This window comes from Coregonus lavaretus (assembly GCF_964263955.1).
Source record: "Coregonus lavaretus genome assembly, chromosome: 9".
In the NCBI taxonomy this organism is placed as follows: domain Eukaryota; kingdom Metazoa; phylum Chordata; class Actinopteri; order Salmoniformes; family Salmonidae; genus Coregonus; species Coregonus lavaretus.
In genome coordinates this window covers 12,074,105-12,101,270 of record NC_139996.1, presented here as the reverse complement: position 1 = coordinate 12,101,270, position 27,166 = coordinate 12,074,105, and the positions used below count along the sequence as shown (strand labels likewise).

The following is a 27,166-nucleotide window of genomic DNA, read 5'->3' as shown; positions in this document are numbered from 1 at the left end:
AAGACAGGGAATTTATACTAGGATTAAATGTCAGGAATTGTGAAAAACTGAGTTTAAATTTATTTGGCTACGATGTAAACTTCCGACTTCAACTGTAGCTACTCTGTATCCTAACAATATACTCCAACAACTCCATTGAGCATGTTATTTCAAACCTTTTGAAAATGTTGTCACAAAAATATATATATATGGGGGATTGGAAATTATGCAGACAATTACATTGATGGCAGCTACAGTCTATCTGCAATATTAAAGCTGATCTACCCCCAAAGATAATTTAAAAAAGAAACGTAGAAAATACACACACACTATATGGGGAAAAGTGATCAAAAGCATACCATTGTGTTGTGGTGTCTCCAGGTCTACTATCAAGGACAACGTGGAGATGATCCGGCTGCAGAAGCAGCTGGTTGAGAAGGGCAACGCGTTCACTGTGCTCGAGGGCAGATTCCTCCAACTCCAAGAGGTGAAACACAACAGCATGTTCCAGGAGACACTAGTTGATTAGCAATGCTCTAGCACAGGGGTGGGCAAACTTTGGGAAAACATTTTGGTCTCGCCAGCACATTCTATTCAATAGTCGTCATGGAAACTTCAAATAACTTGTTATTTCGAAAGAACACATACTATTTAAACCCAGTCACCATGGTAATGACCCCTATGTTGTGATTGCAGAGTCAGAGGACCATGAAGGCCAGTCATGAAGCTGTGATGGCCAAGATGGACGAGCTAACGGGCCATCTGAAAGACGAGCGACTGAGGAGTCTGGACCTGGAGAGCCATCTACAGGCCAACTCATTCTCACAGAGAAGGACAGAGGAGGTAACCTTGCAATACATTTGGGGCTGGTTTCCCAGACACAGATTAAGCCAAGTCCTCCACTAAAAAAGCCCTTTCAATGGAGATTCTCCATTGAGCATGCTTTATAGTCCTGGACTCTGTTTAATCTGTGTCTGGGAAAACAGCCATTTGGTGTAGTCCTTTAGTAGGCTCTCTTATCCAGAGCAATTTGATGAGGCTGATACAATCTCATAACATCGTAGTGAAACTCTTGGCTAACCTCTTGGCTAATGAACTATCCTCTTTTTAATGAAACACAGTTGCAGGAGCGAATCCATGACCTGGAGAAGGAGAGAGAGCTGCTAAAGGAGAACTGTGATAAACTAATTAACAGGTGAGGGATTTGACTCCACGTTTGTATTTTTCTTTGCATGTTGAAATCCTATATTGACATTTTTTTCTGTATGACCATTTTGTGGATTATATTTGGTTTTGTGTTCCCAGTGCTTTCGACGTAACCCAGGAACAGAAATGTAGGACGCGAGAGCAGCAGCTGAAACTACAGATAGCCCAGCTAGAGGTGGCACTGAAGTCTGACCTGACAGACAAAAACCAGATTCTGGACAAGATCAAGGTTGAAAGAGGTATCTGTCGACCAGGACCTTTGTCTCTTTAAAATAGTTTTGTGTGTATTCACATTTACAAACATTTTTTTTTTTGATTTCATTTATTATTATTTATAGATATGAATGAAAAATGTATTCAAGAAAATAAAGAGATTCAGCTTCGGTTCCTGGAGCAAAAGCAGCAGTTGGATGAAATAAAGGATCGAATGAAGTTCTACACCAAGGTACAGGAACCGGTTCTTACTCCAAATAAGAATGAATTTGTTTTTTGTGTGCACATACAGTGGGGAGAACAAGTATTTGATACACTGCCGATTTTGCAGGTTTTCCTACTTACAAAGCATGTAGAGGTCTGTCATTTTTATCATAGGTACACTTCAACTGTGAGAGACGGAATCTAAAACAAAAATCCAGAAAATCACATTGTATGATTTTTAAGTAATTCATTTGCATTTTATTGCATTACATAAGTATTTGATACATCAGAAAAGCAGAACTTAATATTTGATACAGAAACCTTTGGTTGCAATTACAGAGATCATACGTTTCCTGTAGGTCTTGACCAGGTTTGCACACACGGCAGCAGGGATTTTGGCCCACTCCTCCATACAGACCTTCTCCAGATCCTTCAGGTTTCGTGGCTGTCGCTGGGCAATACAGACTTTCAGCTCCCTCCAAAGATTTTCTATTGGGTTCAGGTCTGGAGACTGGCTAGGCCACTCCAGGACCTTGAGATGCTTCTTACGGAGCCACTCCTTAGTTGCCCTGGCTGTGTGTTTCGGGTCGTTGTCATGCTGGAAGACCCAGCCACGACCCATCTTCAATGCTCTTACTGAGGGAAGGAGGTTGTTGGCCAAGATCTTGCGATACATGGCCCTATCCATCCTCCCCTCAATACAGTGCAGTCGTCCTGTCCCCTTTGCAGAAAAGCATCCCCAAAGAATGATGTTTCCACCTCCATGCTTCACGGTTGGGATGGTGTTCTTGGGGTTGTACTCATCCTTCTTCTTCCTCCAAACACGGCGAGTGGAGTTTAGACCAAAAAGCTCTATTTTTGTCTCACCAGACAACATGACCTTCTCCCATTCCTCCTCTGGATCATCCAGATGGTCATTGGCAAACTTCAGACGGGCCTGGACATGCGCTGGCTTGAGCAGGGGGACCTTGCGTGCGCTGCAGGATTTTAATCCATGACGGCGTAGTGTGTTACTAATAGTTTTCTTTGAGACTGTGGTCCCAGCTCTCTTCAGGTCATTGACCAGGTCCTGCCGTGTAGTTCTGGGCTGATCCCTCACGTTCCTCATGATCATTGATGCCCCACGAGGTGAGATCTTGCATGGAGCCCCAGACCGAGTCTGATTGACCGTCATCTTTAACTTCTTCCATTTTCTAATAATTGTGCCAACAGTTGTTGCCTTCTCACCAAGCTGCTTGCCTATTGTCCTGTAGCCCATCCCAGCCTTGTACAGGTCTACAATTTTATCCCTGATGTCCTTACACAGCTCTCTGGTCTTGGCCATTGTGTAGAGGTTGGAGTCTGTTTGATTGAGTGTGTGGACAAGTGTCTTTTATACAGGTAACGAGTTCAAACAGGTGCAGTTAATACAGGTAATGAGTGGAGAACAGGAGGGCTTCTTAAAGAAAAACTAACAGGTCTGTGAGAGACGAAATTCTTACTGGTTGGTAGGTGATCAAATACTTATGTCATGCAATAAAATCCAAATTAATTACTTAAAAATCATACAATGTGATTTTCTGGATTTTTGTTTTAGATTCCGTCTCTCACAGTTGAAGTGTACCTATGATCAAAATTACAGACCTCTACATGCTTTGTAAGTAGGAAAACCTGCAAAATCGGCAGTGTATCAAATACTTGTTCTCCCCACTGTATCTGCACCACGTCATTGCTCTCTCGCTCTGCTGTGGGTGCATCTTGCTAGCTGTCACTCATATGGTGAGGGTCTGAAGCTCATTGGTTGAACTGAAATTGCTAGGGGGCTGGCCCACGTTGGGGAAAATGTAGGGAAAATGGCGCTGCACAGCTTCCAGAAAAACGGTTGCTTTCAAACTAGGGATTTTGTGGCCAATTTAGGTAAGACAGTAATTCTGCTTATAGATTATGCATGTATGAACTACACATTGATACATCTAGCCCAAAGCGGGAGATTTCAAAAATACTTAGTAGTCGCAAATGTTCCGGAGCATGTCTTTAACCAACATGTTTATAGATGTCTTTTAAGGTTTTTTTCTCTTCCAGGAGAGTGAGATCGATGTGGCTGAACTCAGCGAGGCAATGATGCTAGTCAAGGTATTTGGTCATTTAACCTGTCTCTCATCTCTACCTCAAATCATACTATGAGGTCCACTTTGACCATATGCTGCATCACGTTATGCTACCACTCCCATCCACAAAGGGGCACTGTGCATTACAGTTGGCACTGAAGTGAACCCCTTCTCCCCTCCGTCAGGTGCGTAAGTCCCAGAGGAGTGGTGAGCTGGGCTTCCTGGAGCAGGTGGAGGAGGAGGTGCGTGGTGCCACTGAGCGCTCCATGAGGGAGCTACAGGCCACGCACACTGAGACCATCCAGGAGCTGGAGAAGACCAGGAACATGCTCATCATCCAGCACAAGATCAACAAGGACTACCAGGTCCATGGTTATGCACAGCATGAATCACTTGGACTACACTTAGGGAAGTAGTTAGATATTCCATAACATTTGCAACAAGGATAATGTAATGGTGTCATACATTACACATACTTCAGAAATATAATTTTTGTAGTTTTTTCACTTGATCAGGTGACATACTTTGTAGAAAATGTCACTGTTTTCTTGTGTCTCAGGCGGAAGTTGAAGCGGTGACACGTAAGATGGATGACTCCAAACTGGAGTACGAGCTGAAGTTGGAACGTCTTGCCCAGCTGCTGGACATGAGGGCTGCCAAGATCAACAAACTAGAGGGTGTGGATTTATTCCTACATGATTGTTGTGTACTGTGTTGTGTTGATTTTGTTGTTTTGTGTAGTTTGGTCGTCTCCGGTTTTGTCTTTCTCTCTGTAACTGAAACAGGTTTTCTTGTTTTACTGTACTCTCTCCATTCACTCTGCAGCCAAACTGAAAGACATTGCCTACGGCACCAAAGGCCACGTTTTCAAACCCAACATCACCGACGACGACGTGGCCAACGAGTTTGACGAGACCATTCACCTGGAGCGAGGAGAGAACCTCCTGGAAATCCACATCGGCACCGCGACCCTTTCCCCAGTAGCCCTGGAGATGCTGAGCGACCGCGAGCCCTCCACCTTCTGCACCTATGCCTTCTACGACTTTGAGCTGCAGGCCACGCCTGTGGTCAGGGGCGCCTGGCCGGCATACGACTTCACGTCCCAGTATGTGGTGAGGGTGGACGACCTCTTCCTGCAATACCTCCACACGGGTTCGGTCACGCTGGAGCTGCAGCTGGCCCGGGGTATGGACTTCACGACGGTGGCCGCAGGGCAGCTCAGGCTAACGCAACTACTGGAGAATAACGGCAAAGCCCATGGGACCGTACAGCTGGTTGGTGAGTGGAGGGGTTTTATTATGGACCAACTGGATCTCAGGGGTGTCATTTTGGGTTATTTTGAGGATTAACCGAGCATCTCAGGTTTATCAGCTAGGAGGTAGAGTTGCATGTTTCCAGGTTTATAGTCTCATTCCTCTGGTTTAGCAGTTGCGGTAGATGGACTTCAAATAAAATAAAATAATACAGTGAAATGCTTACTTACAAGCCCTTAACCAACAATGCAGTTCGAGAAATAGAGTTAAGAAAATATTTACTAAATAAAATAAAAAGTAACACAATAAAATAACAATAAAAAGGCTATATACAAGGGGTACCGGTACTGAGTCAATGTGCGGGGGTACAGGTTAGTCAAGATAATTTGTACATGTGGGTAGGGTAAAGTGACTATGCATTAATAATAAACAGCGAGTAGCAGCAGTGTAAAAACAAAGGGTGGGGGGGGGGTCAATGTAATATTTTTCTCAGTTACGTGTACCTCTAGTCAGAGCTACAGTACCAGTCAAAAGTTTGGACACACCTACTCATTCCAGGGTTTTTCTTTATTTTTACTATTTTCTACATTGTAGAAGAATAGTGAAGACATCAAAACTATGAAATAACACATATGGAATCATGTAGTAACCAAAAAAGTGTTAAACAAATCAAAATGTATTTTATATTTGAGATTCTTCAAATAGCCACCCTTTGCCTTGATGACAGCTTTGCACACTCTTGGCATTATCTCAACCAGCTTCATGAGGTAGTCACCTGGAATGCATTTCAATTAACAGGTGTGCCTTATTAAAAGTTAATTTGTGGAATTTCTTTCCTTCTTAATGCGTTTGAGCCAATCAGTTGTGTTGTGACAAGGTAGGGGTGGTATACAGAAGATAGCCCTATTTGGTAAAAGACCAAGTCCATATTACGGCAAGAACAGCTCAAATAAGCAAAGAGAAACGACAGTCCATCATTACTTTAAGACATGAAGGTCAGTCAATCTGGAAAATTTCAATAACTTTTTGCAGTCGCAAAACCAGCACGCGCTATGATGAAACTGGCTCTCATGAGGACTGCCACAGGAAAGGAAGACCCAGAGTTACAGTGGGGGAAAAAAGTATTTAGTCAGCCACCAATTGTGCAAGTTCTCCCACTTAAAAAGATGAGAGAGGCCTGTAATTTTCATCATAGGTACACGTCAACTATGACAGACAAATTAAGAAAAAAAAATCCAGAAAATCACATTGTAGGATTTTTAATGAATTTATTTGCAAATTATGGTGGAAAATAAGTATTTGGTCACCTACAAACAAGCAAGATTTCTGGCTCTCACAGACCTGTAACTTCTTCTTTAAGAGGCTCCTCTCGTTACCTGTATTAATGGCACCTGTTTGAACTTGTTATCAGTATAAAAGACACCTGTCCACAACCTCAAACAGTCACACTCCAAACTCCACTATGGCCAAGACCAAAGAGCTGTCAAAGGACACCAGAAACAAAATTGTAGACCTGCACCAGGCTCGGAAGACTGAATCTGCAATAGGTAAGCAGCTTGGTTTGAAGAAATCAACTGTGGGAGCAATTATTAGGAAATGGAAGACATACAAGACCACTGATAATCTCCCTCGATCTCGCAAGATCTCACCCCGTGGGGTCAAAATTATCACAAGAACGGTGAGCAAAAATCCCAGAACCACACGGGGGGACCTAGTGAATGACCTGCAGAGAGCTGGGACCAAAGTAACAAAGCCTACCATCAGTAACACACTACGCCGCCAGGGACTCAAATCCTGCAGTGCCAGACGTGTCCCCCTGCTTAAGCCAGTACATGTCCAGGCCTGTCTGAAGTTTGCTAGAGTGCATTTGGATGATCCAGAAGAGGATTGGGAGAATGTCATATGGTCAGATGAAACCAAAGTAGAACTTTTTGGTAAAAACTCAACTCGTCGTGTTTGGAGGACAAAGAATGATGAGTTGCATCCAAAGAACACCATACCTACTGTGAAGCATGGGGGTGGAAACATAATGCTTTGGGGCTGTTTTTCTGCAAAGGGACCAGGACGACTGATCCGTGTAAAGGAAAGAATGAATGGGGCCATGTATCGTGAGATTTTGAGTGAAAACCTCCTTCCATCAGCAAGGGCATTGAAGATGAAATGTGGCTGGGTCTTTCAGCATGACAATGATCCCAAACACACCGCCCGGGCAACGAAGGAGTGGCTTCGTAAGAAGCATTTCAAGGTCCTGGAGTGGCCTAGCCAGTCTCCAGATCTCAACCCCATAGAAAATCTTTGGAGGGAGTTGAAAGTCTGTGTTGCCCAGCGACATGCCCAAAACATCACTGCTCTAGAGGAGATCTGCATGGAGGAATGGGCCAAAATACCAGCAACAGTGTGTGAAAACCTTGTGAACACTTACAGAAAACGTTTGACCTGTGTCATTGCCAACAAAGGGTATATAACAAAGTATTGAGAAACTTTTGTTATTGACCAAATACTTATTTTCCACCATAATTTGCAAATAAATTCATTAAAAATCCTACAATGTGATTTTCTGGAAAAAAATATTCTCATTTTGTCTGTCATAGTTGACGTGTACCTATGATGAAAATTACAGGCCTCTCTCATCTTTTTAAGTGGGAGAACTTGCACAATTGGTGGCTGACTAAATACTTTTTTCCCCCACTGTACCTCTGCTGCAGAGGATAAGTTCATTAGAGTTAACTGCACCTCAGATTGCAGCCCAAATAAATGCTTCAGAGTTCAAGTCACAGACACATCTCAACGTCAACTGTTCAGAGGAGCCTGCGTGAATCAGGCCTTCATGGTCGAATTGCTGCAAAGAAACCACTACTAAAGGACACCAATAAGAAGAAGAGACTTGCTTGGGCCAAGAAACACGAGCAATGGACATTAGACCGGTGGAAATCTGTCCTTTGGTCTGATGAGTCCAAATTTGAGATTTCTGGTTCCAACCGCCATGTCTTTGTGAGACGCAGAGTAGTTGAACGGATGATCTCTGCATGTGTGGTTCCCACCGTGAAGCATGGAGGAGGAGGTGTGGGGGTGTTTTGCTTGTGACGCTGTCAGTGATTTATTTAGAATTCAAGGCTCACTTAACAAGCATGGCTACCACAGCATTCTGCAGCGATACGCCATCCCATCTGTTTTGCGCTTAGCAGGACTATCATTTGTTTTTCAACAGGACAATGACCCAAAACACACCTCCAAGCTGTGTAAGGGCTGTTTGACCAAGGAGAGTGATTGAGTGCTGCATCAGATGACCTGGCATCCACAATCATCCGACCTCAACCCAATTGAGATGGTTTGGGATGAGTTGGACCGCAGAGTGAAGGAAAAGCAGCCAACAAGTGCTCAGCATATGTGGGAACTCCTTCAAGACTGTTGGAAAAGCATTCCTCATGAAACTGGTTGAGAGAATGCCAAGTGTGCAAAGCTGTCATCAAGGCAAAGGGTGGCTACTTTAAAGAATCTAAAATATTAAATATATTTTGATTTGTTTAACACTTTTTTGTTTACTACATGATTCCATATGTTATTTCATAGTTTTCATGTCTTTACTATTATTCTACAATGTAGAAAATATAAAAAATTAAGAAAAACCCTTGAATGAGTAGGTGTGTCCAAACATTTGACTGGTACTGTATGTAAACTCAAGTTCTCAGGTAGTAATCAAGTGACTACAGTAACTCTGCCCTGTATTCAAGTTTCAATGTTTATTCGGCACGTGTACAGGATACAACGGGTGTAAAACAGTACAGTGAAATTCTCTGTGCTCCTCAGGTGTGGCTGGCGAGGTGCAGTCGTTTGGCTCTGTGGAGTACTGGGTGAGGCTGCGGGTGCCCATGGAGCAGGCTATCCGGCTGTACAAGGAGAGGGTGAAAGCCCTGGGCTACCTCAGATCTGCTCTCAATCATGAACAGCAGGTAGCTTGTGGTCATTCTAAACAGAACACAACACAGAACTAGACGAATTGAATAACCAGCCTATTTTGGAGGTTCCGTGTTGGTGGTCCATTTTCACAAAAGTTTAGTTAAAATACTTATTTCCTACTTGGCTCATAAATCCTTATTAACCCCACTCTGTTTTCCCATAATCCCTCAGCCGTCCACCTCAACCCTAACCCCCCAGTCAGTATCAGCCGACGGAGGCCTGAACCTGAACGAGCTCAACGTCACCATCCGCTGCTGCAGCAACCTAACGTCCCACCACTGCCAGGGTCAGGGCAACCCACCCAACCCCTACGTGGTCTACCAGTTCTATGACTTCCCAGACCACGACACCTGTATCGTGGCCGACTGCAGCGAGCCCCAGTTTGAGGACCACATGTCCTTCCCCGTGGCCATGGAGGCAGAGCTGGACAGCTACCTGAAGGCGGGGGCTCTGCTGCTCTACGTGTTCGATGACCAGGACACCCAGAGTGAGATGTACCTGGGCAAGGCCAGGGTTCCCCTCCTGTCTCTGGCCCACGACAAGGCCATCACTGGTTAGTTTGAGAGTTAGTTACGGTAGTTTGTTGGAGCAATAGAGACAGTGATCATGATTGGTTTGGTTTGGTTTGTTGTATGATGGTTTGGTCAGTACATTTGTGTTTGGATTTATTTGTATTTATTAAGGATCCCCATTAGGCAGCAGCTACTCTAACTGGGGTCCAGCAACATTAAGGCAGTTATATACAATTAAAAATATTACATTACATTTCATAACACTTTACCCAATACATTTACGGTGTTCCCTCAGGCCACTACTCCACTATCACATATTTACAATACAACATCCATGTGTGTGGAGAGTGCGTGTCTTATCATGTGTGTCTGTGCCTGTGTGTGTGTGTGTGTCTCTTCACAGTCCCCGCTGTTCCATAAGGTGTATTTCTATCTGTTTTTAAAAATCGGATTTTACTGCTTGCATCAGTTACCCGATGTGGAACAGAGTTCCATGTAGCCATGGCTCTATGTAGTACTGTGTGCCTCCCATAGTCTGTTCTTGACTTGGGGATTGTGAAGAGACCTTTGGTGGCATGTCTTGTGGGGTATGGATGGGTGTCTGAGCTGTGTGCTAGTAGTTTAAACAGACACCTCTGTGCATTCAGTATGTCAACACTTCTTACAAAAACAAGTAGTGATGAAGTCAATCTCTCCTCCACTTTGAGCCATGAGAGATGTACATGCATATTATTAATGTTAGCTCTCCGTGTACATTTAAGGGCCAGCCGTGCTGCCCTGTTCTGAGCCAATTGTAATTTTCTTCAGTGTTTGTCTGGTTGCCTATTTTATTGAGGTCACACAAGTAACTAATTGTTTTGTGAGATCAGTTGGGCCACTCTGCCCACTGACATCCCCTCTGTGTGTCCACACTTCAGGTACATTTGAGCTGACTGACCCATCCGGCCTCCCAAGTGGCCATATTGACGTGACGCTGAAGTGGAAGTTCACCTATCTCCCTCCTCCCGGCTCCACCATGACTGTAGAACAGGCCAAGTTTGTACCCAAAGAGAGAGCACTGAATCTAACGACACAAATGGAAGAGGAGATGGAGGAAAAGGAGAAGAGGATGGTGGTGAAAGAAGAGAAACGGGCCAAAGCTCTTCCTCCTCTTCCTGCTTGTTCCACTGCGTCAGAGGTAAGGACAGGTCCTAAGATGGTCATGTTAGCTTGGTCTGATATTGTTTGAGATGGCCCTAGTGACTGATTCCAGTACAGAAGTAGTATTTACTACAAAATACATTTTATACCATTTCATTTTTCACCATTCTTTTATGCACCCTTTTGCACTATGCACTCTTGTCATCATGATGATCAAATAAAATATGTTTTATATTTTTGCATTTAAGCCTCAGTTTTGGATCTTTCCTATTTTTCGCCAGTGTGCTGGTTTCCATCTTTCTAAGTATACCATTTGATGGGAAAGGATTTCAGTATCTTTGCAGGACGATAGTCAGTTGCCTTTAGATTTTTCATGAAATTGTAACAGATTCTTGTCTCCCAAGGTACCTTTACCTACACCTAGACTACAGACCTTGGTGAAAGAGAAAACGGCAAGCAAAAAAGTCTCATTCGTGGACGTCACAGCTCCTGAAAATGTTTCACGTCCCTCCAATGTGCCTGGAACAGATAAAAGGGAAGGCTCAGAACTACCACCCCTAACAAAGGTACCTTATGTTGTCTCTGAGTTATATTTGATATTAAACACATATCTTAGCTGTAGTAGGGTGAAGGGGGGATTTATTTGCTTCATGTTATAGTTGTGATTTTAGCTTGATTGTGTACAGTGGGGGAAAAAAGTATTTAGTCAGCCACCAATTGTGCAAGTACCCACTTAAAAAGATGAGAGAGGCCTGTTTTTTCATCATAGGTACACGTCAACTATGACAGACAAATTGAGAATTTTTTTCCCAGAAAATCACATTGTAGGATTTTTAATGAATTGATTTGCAAATTATGGTGGAAAATAAGTATTTGGTCACCTGCAAACAAGCAAGATTTCTGGCTCTCACAGACCTGTAACTTCTTCTTTAAGAGGCTCCTCTGTCCTCCACTCGTTACCTGTATTAATGGCACCTGTTTGAACTTGTTATCAGTATAAAAGACACCTGTCCACAACCTCAAACAGTCACACTCCAAACTCCACTATGGCCAAGACCAAAGAGCTGTCAAAGGACACCAGAAACACAATTGTAGACCTGCACCAGGCTCGGAAGACTGAATCTGCAATAGGTAAGCAGCTTGGTTTGAAGAAATCAACTGTGGGAGCAATTATTAGGAAATGGAAGACATACAAGACCACTGATAATCTCCCTTGATCTGGGGCTCCACGCAAGATATCACCCCGTGGGGTCAAAAATGATCATAAGAACGGTGAGCAAAAATCCCAGAACCACACGGGGGGACCTAGTGAATGACCTGCAGAGAGCTGGGACCAAAGTAACAAAGCCTACCATCAGTAACACACTACGCCGCCAGGGACTCAAATCCTGCAGTGCCAGACGTGTCCCCCTGCTTAAGCCAGTACATGTCCAGGCCCGTCTGAAGTTTGCTAGAGTGCATTTGGATGATCCAGAAGAGGATTGGGAGAATGTCATATGGTCAGATGAAACCAAAATAGAACTTTTTGGTAAAAACTCAACTCGTCGTGTTTACTCGTCGTGTTTGGAGGACAAAGAATGCTGAGTTGCATCCAAAGAACACCATACCTACTGTGAAGCATGGGGGTGGAAACATCATGCTTTGGGGCTGTTTTTCTGCAAAGGGACCAGGATGACTGATCCGTGTAAAGGAAAGAATGAATGGGGCCATGTATCGTGAGATTTTGAGTGAAAACCTCCTTCCATCAGCAAGGGCATTGAAGATGAAACGTGGCTGGGTCTTTCAGCATGACAATGATCCCAAACACACCGCCCGGGCAACGAAGGAGTGGCTTCGTAAGAAGCATTTCAAGGTCCTGGAGTGGCCTAGCCAGTCTCCAGATCTCAACCCCATAGAAAATCTTTGGAGGGAGTTGAAAGTCTGTGTTGCCCAGCGACAGCCCCAAAACATCACTGCTCTAGAGGAGATCTGCATGGAGGAATGGGCCAAAATACCAGCAACAGTGTGTGAAAACCTTGTGAAGACTTACAGAAAACGTTTGACCTGTGTCATTGCCAACAAAGGGTATATAACAAATTATTGAGAAACTTTTGTTATTGACCAAATACTTATTTTCCACCATAATTTGCAAATAAATTCATTAAAAATCCTACAATGTGATTTTCTGGAGAGAAAAAAATCTCATTTTGTCTGTCATAGTTGACGTGTACCTATGATGAAAATTACAGGCCTCTCTCATCTTTTTAAGTGGGAGAACTTGCACAATTGGTGGCTGACTAAATACTTTTTTTCCCCACTGTATACACTGGAACTGTAATGAGACAACCGGACGCCGCACTTGAAGCATTTATAAAATTGCTTTATCCGCTTACTGATAGGCATGCGCCCATCAAGAAACTGACTGTTATAATTGCCAAATCCACATGGATAAATTAGGAATAGCAAATAAGTCTGACAACACAGCAGATTGGCAAACATACAGTAAATTGAGAAATCACGTAACTAAACAAAAAGAAGAAGAAACTATACTATGGAACAAAGATAAATTATATAAAGAAAGCTCTGGAAATTCCAGGCAAAAAGGCTAACTCTGCTCCCTCCTTCTTTGAGGCAGATGGCTTGTTCATAACAAAACCTTTTGATATTGCCAACCACTTTAAGAACTTTTTTGTTGACAAGATTAACAAACTTAGGCATGACATGCAAACAACATATGCTGAGCCTTCATATTCACACATAACGGACCAAATAATGAAAGACAAGCGTTGTAGTTTTCAGTTCTGCAAAGTTGGTGTGGAAGAGGTGAAAAAATTGTTGCTATCTATAATTAAGGACAAGCCACCTGGTACCGACAACCTGGATGGTAAATTGCTGAAGTTGGTAGTGGAATACATTGCGACTCCAGTTTGTCTCATCTTCAATTTAAGCCTAAAAGACTGTGTGCCCTCAGGCCTGGAGGGCGGCAAAGGTCATTCCGCTGCCCAAGAATAGCCACTGACCTTGAATAAAGCATGTGCGTCTATGTACGCTGATGACTCAACCATATATACGTCAGCTACGACAGTAAAAAAAAAAGAGGACACCCTTAACATAGCGCTCCATTCAGTTTTAGAATGGGTAACTAGCAATAGGCTGGTGCTAAATATCAAAAAAACTAAAAGCATTGTTTTTGTGACAAGTCACTCACTCAACCCTAAACCTCATTTAGATCTATTACTGAATAATTGAGGAGACTAAACTTCTGGGTGTAACCCTAAAAAGCAAGCTGTCATGGTCAAAACATATAGACTCAATGGTTGCTAAAATGGGAACAGGTCTGTCCAGGATAAGGCGTTGCTCTGGTTTCTAAATCAACCAGGCAGCTCCTACAGGCACTAGTTTTGTCGCACCTGGACTACTGCCCAGTTGTGTGGCCATGTGCGGCAAATAAGGACAGGAAATGTGCAGTTGGTCCAGAATAGAGCAGCACGTATTGCACTTAGATGTACACAAAGGGCGAATGTCAGTGGTATGCATGTCAATCTCTCCTGGCTCAAAGCTGAGGAGAGACTGACTGCATCACTGTTGGTCTTTGTATGAGGTGTTGATGGGTTAAAGGTACCAAACTGTCTGTTCTAACAGTTGGCACACAGTTCGGACACTCATCGGTACCACACAAGATATGCAGCCAGAGGTCTCTTCAAAGTCCCCAGGTCCAGAACAGAGGCTGGGAAACGCAGTATTAAATAGAGCCATGACTACATGGAACTCTCCCTGCCACCCCAGGTAACTCAAGCTAGCAATAAAACAGGATTTACATTTTTTGAATAATAATAATGATAAAAGAACACCTTACGATGGGGACTGTGAAGAGACACAAACACAAAATAACTGTCAATCTCCCTCGGCCTGGGGCTCCATGCAAGATCTCACCTCGTGGAGTTGCAATGATCATGAGAACGGTGAGGAATCATCCCAGAACTACACGTGAGGATCTTGTCAATGATCTCAAGGCAGCTGGGACCATAGTCACCAAGAAAACAATTGGTAACACACTACGCCGTGAAGGACTGAAATCCTGCAGCGCCTGCAAGGTCCCCCTGCTCAAGAAAGCACATATACGTGCCTGTCAGAAGTTTGCCAATGAACATCTGAATGATTCAGAGGAGGACTGGGTGAAAGTGTTGTGGTCAGATGAGACCAAAATCGAGCTCTTTGGCTTGGAGGAGGAGGAATGCTGCCTATGACCCCAAGAACACCATCCCCACCGTCAAACATGGAGGTGGAAACATTATGCTTTGGGGGTGTTTTTCTGCTAAGGGGACAGGACAACTTCACCGCATCAAAGGGACGATGGACGGGGCCATGTACCGTCAAATCTTGGGTGAGAACCTCCTTCCCTCAGCCAGGGCATTGAAAATGGGTCGTGGATGGGTATTCCAGCATGACAATGACCCAAAACACACGGCCAAGGCAACAAAGGAGTGGCTCAAGAAGAAGCACATTAAGGTCCTGGAGTGGCCTAGCCAGTCTCCAGACCTTAATCCCATAGAAAATCTGTGGAAGGAGCTGAAGGTTCGAGTTGCCAAACGTCAGCCTCAAAACCTTAATGACTTGGAGAAGATCTGCAAAGAGGAGTGGGACAAAATCCCTCCTGAAATGTCAAATACTTATTTCCCTCATTAAAATGCAAATCAATTTATAACGTTTTTTACATGCGTTTTTCTGGATTTTGTTGTTGTTATTCTGTCTCTCACTGTTCAAAAAAACCTACCATTAAAATTATAGACTGATCATGTCTTTGTCAGTGGGCAAACGTACAAAATCAGCAGGGGATCAAATACTTTTTTCCCTCACTGTATGTATTATTTTTTTGTTTGTTTCCTGTTTGGAGCCCAGGAAGAGTATTAGGGATCCTAATAAAAGACTAAATTCAATGTAATGATTAAGCTGCATTTAGAGCTACTGTCTGTGAGATTCTGTGAGGGTTACATGCATAATACTGTCATGTACTCCACAGGTTGTCTCAGTGTCACAGGTAGCACCAGTACCAGCTCTGCCTCAGAGCACCACAGAGGAAGAAGATGATGAGGAAGAGTCTCCCTTCTCTGAGGGTCAGGTCATCGCAGCCAGATCTCAGTCCACCTCGGACGAATCAGAAATGTCAGAAGAGATTCTCGAACAGATAGAAGGTAAGCTCACTAACAACCACAACGGAGAAACAATAATAACAACCAGTTTTCTATTTTTCTTTGTCCACTGATAATTCAGCCAGGTACTAGCCAGGTACTATGTAAGGAATTTAGTTTTTCCCCCCTGCTATCTATGTTGTGTTTTGGAGTGCAGCTACCTATTTTTCTGCTTCTTGCATCAATTTCTTATTTAGATTTCAGCAAGGCCTTTTCTACTACTTGTTTACAAAAGAAACCAAAACTATAATAAAACTCTTCATATCTGATTTCATTCTTACTGGCTCTTCAGCCCCAGCCCCAAATCCCCCATGGATCCTCAGGAAACAAGTACTTACTGTTGTTGCCGTGTATTATCTTTCAAGTGCAAACAGCCCATGTTGTTTGCTGGCATGCTTCTTCACCAGAGAACCATAAATATTCAATGCTGTTGCCAATAGTCTTCAGGCTGGGTATGGCTGGCTGTCAATGTTAATTCTGACCTTGAGTAGTATGAGAGAGACACCCCCCTTTAAAGTTCAGCATTGCTACATCTCACTCCGTCTGCAGGGATGGGCAACTGGGCCGCCCTTTTGTAGGCCCGCAGATACATTTACACAAAATAAAAAATATTTGTGGTGGGGGAGGACTCAGTCGGGGTCTCAACTTACTGTTGAGAGTTAAAATAGTAGAATCCACAAGGTGCAATTTCTAAATGTGGTTGTGCATCAGCAGTTTTTCTCTTGTTATGTCAGTCAATGACAGTCAGTTAATTAGCCCATGTCAGCATTTTTTTTTTAATTGGTTAATTAATCTAGTGGCCAGCTATCTAAACTTGTAGTAATCCAGGGTTTTTTCTGAATATAAAAGTATTGGGCGGGCCGCCTAAGTGTTTTTTCGGGCCACCTATGTCCAAACAGTAAAAAAAAAATATATATATATATATACATTGCATTCGGAAAGTATTCAGACCCCTTGACTTTTTCCACATTTTGTACGTTATAGCCTTATTCTAAATTTGATTAAATAATTTGTTTTCCTCATCAATCTACACACAATACCCCATAATGACAAAGTGAAAACAGGTTTTTAGAATTCTTTGCAAATTTATAAAAAATAGAAAACAGAAATACCTTATTGACATAAGTATTCAGACCTTTTGCTATGAGTCTCGAAATGTAACTCAGGTGCATCCTGTTTCCATTGATCATCCTTGAAATGTGAAATGAGTACACCTGTGGTAAATTCAATTGATTGAACATGATTTGGAAAGGCACACACATGTGTATATAAGGTCCCACAGTTGACAGTGCATGTCAGAGCAAAAACCAAGCCATAAGGTCAAAGGAATTGTCCGTAGAGCTCCGAGATAGGATTGTGTCGAGGCACAGATCTGGGGAAGGGTACCAAAAAATTCTGCAGCATTGAAGGTCCACAAGAACACAGTGGCCTCCATCATTCTTAAATGGAAGAAGTTTGGAACCACCAAGACTCTTCCTAGAGCTGGCCGCCCGGCCAAACTGAACAATCGTGGGAGAAGGGCCTTGGTCAGGGAGGTGACCAAGAACCCGATGGTCACTCTGACAGAGCTCCAGAGTTCCTCTGTGGAGATGGGAGAACCTTCCAGAAGGACAACCATCTCTGTAGCACTCCACCAATGAGGCCTTTATGGTAGAGTGGCCAGACGGAAGCCACTCCTCAGTAAAAGGCACATGACAGCCAGCTTGGAGTTTGCCAAAAGGCACCTAAAGGACTCAGACCATGAGAAACAAGATTCTCTGGTCTGATGAAACCAAGATTGAACTCTTTGGCCTGAATGCCAAGCGTCACGTCTGGAGGAAACCTGGCACCATCCTTACGGTGAAGCATGGTGGTGGCAGCATCATGCTGTGGGGATGTTTTTCAGCGGCAGGGACTGGGAGACTAGTCAGGATCGAGGGAAAGATTAACGGAGCAAAGTACAGAGAGATCCTTGATGAAAACCTGCTCCAGAGTCCTCAGGACCTCAGACTGGGGCAAAGGATAACCTTCCAACAGGACAATGACCCTAAGCACACAGCCAAGACAACGGAGGAGTGGCTTCGGGACAAGTCTCTGAATGTCCTTGAGTGGCACAGCCAGAGCCCCGACTTGAACATGTCTTGAGACCTGAAAATAGCTGTGCAGCAACGCTCCCCATCCAACCTGACAGCGCTTGAGAGGATCTGCAGAGAAGAATGGGAGAAACTCCCCAAATACAGGTGTGCCGAGCTTGTAGTGTCAACAAAGTACTGAGTAAAGGGTCTGAATACTTATGTGAATGTGATATTTCTACAAACCTGTTTTTGCTTTGTCATTATGGGGTAATGTGTGTAGATTGATGAGGGAAAAAAAACAATTTAATCAATTTTGTATGTGTGTATATGTGTGTGTGTGTGTATATATATATATATATATATATATATATATATATATATATATATATATATATATATATATATATATATATATATATATATACACACACAGTGTGGAGAACAAATATTTGATACACTGCCAATTTTGCAGGTTTCCCTACTTACAAAGCATGTAGAGGTCTGTAATTTTTATCATAGGTATACTTCAACTGTGAGAGACGGAATCTAAAACAAAAATCCAGAAAATCACATTGTATGATTTTTAAGTAATTAATTTGCATTTTATTACATGACATAAGTATTTGATCACCTACCAACCAGTAAGAATTTCGTCTCTCACAGACCTGTTAGTTTTTCTTTAAGAAGCCCTCCTGTTCTCCACTCATTACCTGTATTAACTGCACCTGTTTGAACTCGTTACCTGTATAAAAGACACCTGTCCACACACTCAATCAAACAGATTCCAACCTCTCCACAAAAGCCAAGACCAGAGAGCTGTGTAAAAGACATCAGGGATAAAATTGTAGACCTGCACAAGGCTGGGATGGGCTACAGGACAATAGGCAAGCAGCTTGGTGAGAAGGCAACAACTGTTGGCGCAATTATTAGAAAATGGAAGAAGTTCAAGATGACGGTCAATCACCCTCGGTCTTGGGCTCCATGCAAGATCTCACCTCGTGGGGCATCAATGATCATGAGGAAGGTGAGGGATCAGCCCAGAACTACACGGCAGGCCCTTCAGCCCAGAACTACACGGCAGGACCTGGTCAATGACCTGAAGAGAGCTGGGACCACAGTCTCAAAGAAAACCATTAGTAACACACTACGCCGTCATGGATTAAAATCCTGCAGCGCATGCAAGGTCCCCCTGCTCAAGCCAGCGCATGTCCAGGCCCGTCTAAAGTTTGCCAATGACCATCTGGATGATCCAGAGGAGGAATGGGAGAAGGTCATGTGGTCTGATGAGACAAAAATAGAGCTTTTTGGTCTAAACTCCACTCGCCGTGTTTGGAGGAAGAAGAAGGATGAGTACAACCCCAAGAACACCATCCCAACCGTGAAGCATGGAGGTGGAAACATCATTCTTAGGGGATGCTTTTCTGCAAAGGGGACAGGACGACTGCACCGTATTGAGGGGAGGATGGATGGGGCCATGTATCGCGAGATCTTGGCCAACAACCTCCTTCCCTCAGTAAGAGCATTGAAGATGGGTTGTGGCTGGGTCTTCCAGCATGACAACGACCCGAAACACACAACCAGGGCAACTAAGGAGTGGCTCCGTAAGAAGCATCTCAAGGTCCTGGAGTGGCCTAACCAGTCTCCAGACCTGAACCCAATAGAAAATATTTGGAGGGAGCTGAAAGTCCATATTGCCCAGCGACAGCCCCGAAACCTGAAGGATCTGGAGAAGGTCTATATGGAGAAGTGGGCCAAAATCCCTGCTGCAGTGTGTGCAAACCTGGTCAAGACCTACAGGAAACGTATGATCTCTGTAATTGCAACCAAAGGTTTCTGTATCAAATATTAAGTTCTGCTTTTCTGATGTATCAAATACTTATGTCATGCAATAAAATGCAAATGAATTACTTAAAAATCATACAATGTGATTTTCTGGATTTTTGTTTTAGATTCCGTCTCTCACAGTTGAAGTGTACCTATGATAAAAATTACAGACCTCAACATGCTTTGTAAGTAGGAAAACCTGCAAAATCGGCAGTGTATCAAATACTTGTTCTCCCCACTGTATATATATATATATATGAAAAACGTTATCTCTGCCACATGGCAAAATGTGTATAATTGTAGAAAATGTTCTTTAAAATAGCTACATTTTGTCACTGCGGCCAACAGGAGGCCCTCTAAAATGTTAAATCGGCCAGCGCATCATTGGCCACGCCCATGGCCAGACTCAACCACGTCTACCACCTAAGTCCCATTTAGATCCAGAAAACCCCTGTAATCATGGTCGATGTACCGACCGGGGGGCCCTCATTTTATTTGTAAGTCACTCTTACTCAAAAATCATATTAAAAACTGCAAACATTTATCTCCAGCCTATGGCAAAATGTGTGGAATTGCAGGAAATTAACTCTAAAACTTCAATTTTTTTCTCTCCACTGTCAAGAGGAGGCTAAAATGTTTTGCTTGCAAGGTGGCGGGGCCTCCCAGCAAAATGTATTCTAGGGCCCCCATGACTGCATGTGTGGGTATGGATGTGGGTACACAGACCCATGAGCCACTGCGAACCCTCATAATGAGTTCTGATTTTGTGTGGCCCCCACCCCCATCAAAGTTGCCCATCCCTCCTCTACAGTGTACACACTCAAAGCAACACTTATGAATCCTGAGCAGTGGTATAGTTAGTATCAAGCCGCAATGCTGTTGTTGGTTACGACTGAACCGTTTTATCCTTGTCCCCCCCCCCCCCCTTTCCATCTCTCCCTCCCCCAAATGCAGAGGAGGCCCCAGCGGCAGAGGATGAGGATCAGACTGAATCGATCCTCTCAGACAGTGATGACTGCATTGTTCCTGGCCAGTCCTCCATGGGACGGAAGGTGGGTGAACCAGGGATACAGGATAGAACATAGCCTGTTTACCTTGTACACTCCGATGAACCTCAGTCCATAGAGGATAGGAGTACAGTACAATTGGATAGGAAGTACTGTATCAAGGTTATTGGGCTTGTTGTGTTTATATCAAGGCCGTTTGATATTGAGTGTAGGCTACACAGCAAGGATCCAGTATCACGGGAATAGAAGAGCAGCATCCAGGTGAAAGCTGTTCATCAGCTTTGGAAAAACAAGTTTTACTCAACAAGTCTAGTTTGCTTTTTTGTTTTTATTAGATTTGTAATTGTTTATCTTGCCAACACCATTGTTTGGTTGAACCTCTAGTGCTGTAGGTATATCTACTTCATGCTGAGGTTTGGTACTGATCACCTTTAACCAGTTTATTGAAAGCACAATACAAAACACAGCTGTTCATGAATCATTCATGGTGTGGGTTTGCACTGTAGAGATATTATATCCAGTTTAATATTAGCAGCATTATTGTTGTTGATGGATAGAAAAGCTTAGAAAGATAGCTAGAAAAATATTTCTCACTGATCATCTGGAAGGGGGCGGGAGCGATTGTTCTGCAAGTGAGTTGCTTGTATGTTCCTTTCACATCTGCTTAGAATGTTATTTTACAGTGAATTTACTATTTCCTTTGATATTTTAGATTACTCTCATATTGTAGTAGTTCATAGTTTATATTTCAGTACAATTATTTCTGACCCTTCAAACATATTAGGAGGTATAAGAAATATTTATTTCTGTGCACTCCCTGCAACAGATTGGACAGCAAGGACAGCATTAAGCCAATCAGAGCACAGGAGAGCGGAGCCTTCAGGCAAATCCCAGGCTAGTTAGCCAAACAGACAGACCGACATGGTCCCGGCCGTGCATCACCTAAACACTATCTGTTTCTATCTGAGGTGGAGCTGTTGTCTGAAGAAATGGATATCATCAGAGAATACCTATATTTATTTAAGTCTTTCAATGTTTTGACTAGAGCTTGTTGTTTTCTTTTATGCATTTTATAAAATATTAAATTACTTACTGACACCCCTCTTCACCAAAGATTTTCATGGGACAATGACTATGTGGAATACTTCAGTCATTACTACCCTGGCTGGCAGGTTAAGATTCTACAGTGTGTTCGTATAGACCCATATCAGCCTACTGAATAGGGATCCACAACAGCAATATTAACCACTAGACTTTCCAAAATCCCACCACAGGTTAAAGCCTAAATGATGATCAACCCTTGTTTATTCCAGTGGAGCTATATTACCAAGTCTTATTACATTACAGCGTTCTGTTTGTCTCTGCAGCCTTCTGAACGTGTGCGTGTGGAGATCGTGTCTCTGACACTGAGGCCTGAGTCTCAGGCGGCAGCAGACAGCAGCGTGGTCAGGCTGTTTGTAGAGTACTCCCTGTTGGACATGCCCTCTGAGGAGACCCCTCTGTCCCTGCCCAAGCCCCCACCTGGCAAGACCAGCCACTACAACTACAGCAACGGTAAGGTATAACGGAGAGCATTCACATACACAAAGTCACACACTCATACACTGACTCGTGTACACTGACCTGCCCTTTTTGCCCTCAGAACAGCCTCCATTCGTCTGAGCGTTCCACTGGGATGCTGGCCCAATTTGACTCCGATAATTCCCACATTTGTGTTAAGTTGGCTGGATATCCTTTGGGTGTTGGACCATTCTTGATACACATGGGAAATTGTTGAGCATGAAAAACCCAGCAGCGTTGCAGTTCTTGGCTCAAACCGGTGCGCCTGGCACCTACTACCATACCCCGTTCAAAGGCACTTAAATATTTTGTCTTGCCCATTCACCCTCTGAATGGCACACAATTGTCTCAAGGCTTGAAAATCCTTCTTTAAGCTGTCTCCTCCCCTTCATCTACACTGATTTGAAGTGGATTTAACAAGTGACATCAATAAGGGATCATAGCTTTCATCTGAATTCACCTGGTCAGTCATGGCATGGAAAGAGAAGGTGTTCATAATGTTTTGTACACTCAGTGTATATACTCTGTTATTGTCCTTTGGTGGATCCCATGTCAGTGTAGAATTTCAACTTCCGATTAGGTAGCTAGAGAGAAACTGACAGGCTTGATGGAGCAACTCTGAAATGTCAGATGTGATTCAGTAAACCATGCCTTGTTTCTCCTGACAGTGATTAATGTGGACATAAAGAATAACAAGACCAGACGGGAGATTCTGAGGGGGGTACTAGAGGGACGCAACCCACAAATGGAAAGGTAAGGGGAAAAAGTATATTAAGAGTGTTTTGTACATTACGTTTGCGTGTGTGTAAAAAATTAGACAAAGCTGAGATTTCCCTGGCAAAACTGAAAGTAACATTACACAACATTACTGACAGGTAGAAAATAGCCTAAATGAATAGACCAGATAGTGATGAGTTATGTGTTTCTCTATGGCGTTGCTCGTCATGGAAGACTGTTGTAGACTGAATTGTTCTAGAGATGACAGACTGTAGATTTAGAAATGTGCAGACCGTTGCCTGAACACTGACCTGCTGTGATCTCTGGTGCGTTGTGATTGGACAGTATCAGGTTCACAGTGGTGAGTGAGCCGCCAGAGGAGGAGGAGCAGGAGAAGGAGTGTGAGGATGTGGGCGTGGCCTACTTCAGGATCCCTCATATCCTGGAGCAACAGCAGGACTTGATTGAGACCAGCCTGAACAGTAAGTATTGTGTGTGAATAGAGTGTAGAAAACTGGGTGTTTATGTCAACTTGTGCAACAGGAAGTAATCCCTCTCTTTTTCTGTGAGCGACTCTCTCGCTTTCGCTCCTTCTTCTTTTCTTTTACTTCTTCTCCCTTTCCGCTCCTTCTCCCCCTCTTTGTCTGTCTGGGTGTGTAGTTGTCGATGTGCAGGACAGCAGTGTGGTGATGGGTAGTCTGTGTGTGTCTGTAGAGGGATTGGAGGCCCTACAGTCTATCATGGAGGACCCAGACCATGACCACACTCCTCTCTCCTCACTGGAATCAGAGGCAGAGGGTTAAATCACACCACACATTTCACTAGTGCGAAAGACTGCACATCACTGTCTCCTGCACGCCACAAGACTGTGTTGGCTCACTGAGCTAAAGCCTAGGCATTAGCTAGCACAAGTCTTCTGGTGTCAGGCAAGGTTACTTATCTCATAAATGTGGTTCACCAAATCACCACTGTAACACTGTAAATACATTTTACTGCTGTTTACACATGCATTCATCAATTTGCTTATTTATTCTGGGAGCTACAAGAAGTCAAACTTGAAACGTAATGGCTAATATGGTCTATTGACTTATTTTTCTAGGTTATGATACTGTTAGATGTATACAAATCAGTAATTTGCAAATTATACTGTATTTAGGTACTGTATATTATTTATATATATTTTTATAGTTGAAAGGGATTGTTTTATGAGACAACATGTCAATGGCGTGATCCGTGAAATTGTATTTGTAAAACAGTATGTTTTATAGGGCCTTGTGACATTGGCTCTGGTGTTACCTGATTATAACACTTTCGAAATCCTGTGTAGGACATTTCAAACCAGGAGTAATGTATGGTTTGTGAAAATGTGTACCTCCAGAACATATTTTAGATAAATGTTATATCTGAAATGAGGTTGTTGAATGAGGTATTGAATGTCCAAAGCATTGTGCATCTGTTATTTTTTACCTGTGTCTGTATTTTAAGAGTATTAAAGAGTTTAGTTTTTACATTTCCTCCATTTTGTATTGGTTCCTATCCTTCATTAGTTTAGTTTTAATGATTGCCAGCACAACCTCTATTTGCAAACATTATCCTTTTGGCATATATCAAGTATTTGGGAGGATTTCATATCGCAAGGTTCACTCGCTCCGATAACATGTGCTAAATGTCCCTAAGACATATTGAATATTTGTATCCCAAGGCAATTGGGTGGCCACTCATTTTGTCTTATAAAGCCCTTCGACATGGGGATCATACTCATTTAGCGAATCCTCACATTCTGCAAATGGCCTTTGGTTGAGTGAATTGGGATGCGTTCGTAAATTCACTCTGGAGTGCCAGAGTGCGCTCTGGGCGTTCGTAAATTCAGAGCGTTGTCAGATTGTCCGTTCGTAAATTCAGAGCGTTTCGCTCTTTGGAGCGTTCTGATACTAAATGAGGGCCTATGCGTTCTATGGAAAATCATGAACGACGTGGAAGGTGTGTTCCAATACGCGCTAGCGGGGTGCAACTGAACTTGCATTATTTTCCAGAGAACGCATAGAGCCCCGAGTTGATAATTTATAATAATTTAACACATTTGCCTCTAGAAATGTGCTCATTTGCTTGTAGAAATGTGTTCAACATCCACTGAAGTAGCTAGCAAGTTTACTAGATAGCTACAGTCAGTAGTTGCCGTAGTAAACAAACAAACATACTTGCTAGTTTAGCTAACCAACCCGTCAGTCCTAGCTTGCCATTATGAAAATCGACTTCAACAATGCCAATAATGTTTTAAATTCGACTTTTGCTTTCAAAGGCAGCTCAAACATCGAACATGTAAGAATGAAATATGGCCATTGAATTCTACCGTGCAAATATTCATAGGTTGCACCTCCGTCACTCGGTCGCGTCATGTGGTGTCCTAAAGTCGTGATAAACAGTCATTCTGGACGAAGGCTAACGACTGTTTACTTTATATTTAAGTAATAAGGCACGAGGGGGTTGTGGAATATTGGCCATATACCACAAACCCCCGAGGTAATTATAGCAATACAAATAAATGTTTTGTCATACCCGTGGTATACGGTCTGATATGCCACTCTCTACCGCACCTGCTATTTCAACCTCTAAATGCCAGGCTATGAAACGCTAAGTGACATTTACTCCTGATGTACTGACTTGTTGCAACCTCTACAACCACTGTGATTATTATTTGACCCTGCTGGTCATCTATGAACGTTTGAACACCTTGGAGAAAAATCTGGCCTTAATGGCCATGTACTGTTATAATCTCCACCCTGCACAGCCAGAAGGGGTCTGGCCACCCCTGGTTCCTCTCTAGGTTTATTCCTAGGTTTCTGTCTTTCTAGGGAATTTTTCCTAGCCACCGTGCTTCTACATCTGCATTGCTTGCTGTTTGGGGTTTTGGGTTGGGTTTCTGTATAGCACTTTGTGACATCAGCTGATGTAAAAAGGGCTTTATAAATACATTTGATTGATAAACCACGGCTGTCAGCCAATCAGTATTCAGGGATCGAACCACCCAGTTTATAATACACTATAGTGCCTTGAAATACGAAGACATTGCTAAAGTACTCAATTGTTTAGTAGGAAACAACTTTACCAGCATTATCATGTCGTCAAATTTACTTAAGACATGGCAATGTTGTCATTAGATTGCAAAATTCGTCAGAAATAGCTAGCAGTGCTAACGTAGCTAGCTAAAATCCAGTGTCCTCCCCTCAATATAATTAACTAGCTAACGTTATACTGCATCTAAAGTCAATCTGGCGGTATCAAAATCATGACGAAAGGTTTTCCCAGTGGTGGAAAAAGTATCACATTTTCATACTTGAGTAAAAGTAAAGATACTTGGGTATCAAAAGTAAATGTAATTGCTAAAATATACTTAAGTATCAAAAGTAAAAGTATGAATCATTTCAAATTCCTGATATTAAGCAAACCAGATGGTGCCATTTTCTTGTTTTTGTCATTTACAGATAGCTAGGGGCACACTCCAACACTCAGACATCATTTACAAATGAAGCATGTGTGTTTAGTGAGTATGCCAGATCAGAGCCAGTAGGGATGACCAGGGATGTTATCTTGATAAGTGTGTGGACCATTTTCCTGTCCTGCTAAGTATTGAAAATGTAACGAGTACTTTTGGGTGTCAGGTAAAATGTATTGAGTAAAAAGTACATTATTTTCTTTAGGAATGTAGTAAAGTAAAAGTTGTCAAAAATATAAATACTAAAGTAAAGTACAGATACCCCCCAAAACTACTTAAGTAGTACTTTAAAATATTTGTACTTTCAATTATTTGCCTCCTTTTGAATGACATTGTATTTCCAAGCCACTGTAATGCACTTTTGATGAAATCTTCAACAGCGCTCATTGACGATATATTGAGTAGAATGCTCTGTTGGGCATCAGTTGAAAACGAACTTTCAAAAAACGATTTTGACATAACATGCAACCCATGAATACCGTGCGTCATAGGGAAATAATGTAAGCACTAGAACGGCCTTCAAGCCAATCAGAAACAAGTATTCAACAACACCATGGTATAAGCGTTGTTAGAAAATGGGTGGTTCGAGCCCTGAATGCTGACAGCCTTGTCATACCACGGGTTATACCACAGTTATTTTTACTGCTCTACTTACGTTGGTAACCAGTTTTATAATAGCAATAAGGCACCTCGGGGGTTTGTGATATATGGCCAATATACCACGGCTAAGGGCTGTGCCCAGGCACTCCGCGTTGTGCATAAGATCAGCCATTAGCCGTCGTATATTGGCCA

At 42.9% G+C, this 27,166-nt stretch overlaps 1 protein-coding gene across 1 annotated transcript in view; it reads left to right on the top strand.

Moving 5' to 3' along the window:
* The window catches only part of rpgrip1l (RPGRIP1 like), a 30,082-nt gene extending 5,682 nt beyond the window's left edge, over positions 1-24,400 (top strand). The window contains exons 8-26 of the mRNA XM_084169143.1: positions 361-466; positions 676-822; positions 1,101-1,174; positions 1,285-1,424; positions 1,524-1,630; positions 3,664-3,714; positions 3,875-4,054; positions 4,249-4,366; positions 4,515-4,967; positions 8,750-8,892; positions 9,071-9,452; positions 10,329-10,588; positions 10,956-11,117; positions 15,551-15,722; positions 20,552-20,649; positions 21,972-22,158; positions 22,833-22,917; positions 23,227-23,363; positions 23,542-24,400. Of these exons, the coding sequence (XP_084025269.1) occupies positions 361-466; positions 676-822; positions 1,101-1,174; positions 1,285-1,424; positions 1,524-1,630; positions 3,664-3,714; positions 3,875-4,054; positions 4,249-4,366; positions 4,515-4,967; positions 8,750-8,892; positions 9,071-9,452; positions 10,329-10,588; positions 10,956-11,117; positions 15,551-15,722; positions 20,552-20,649; positions 21,972-22,158; positions 22,833-22,917; positions 23,227-23,363; positions 23,542-23,684 (3,145 nt within the window). The 3' untranslated portion in view covers positions 23,685-24,400. The remainder of the gene's footprint in view (positions 1-360; positions 467-675; positions 823-1,100; positions 1,175-1,284; positions 1,425-1,523; positions 1,631-3,663; positions 3,715-3,874; positions 4,055-4,248; positions 4,367-4,514; positions 4,968-8,749; positions 8,893-9,070; positions 9,453-10,328; positions 10,589-10,955; positions 11,118-15,550; positions 15,723-20,551; positions 20,650-21,971; positions 22,159-22,832; positions 22,918-23,226; positions 23,364-23,541) is intronic.
* The last annotated feature ends 2,766 nt before the right edge of the window (positions 24,401-27,166 follow it).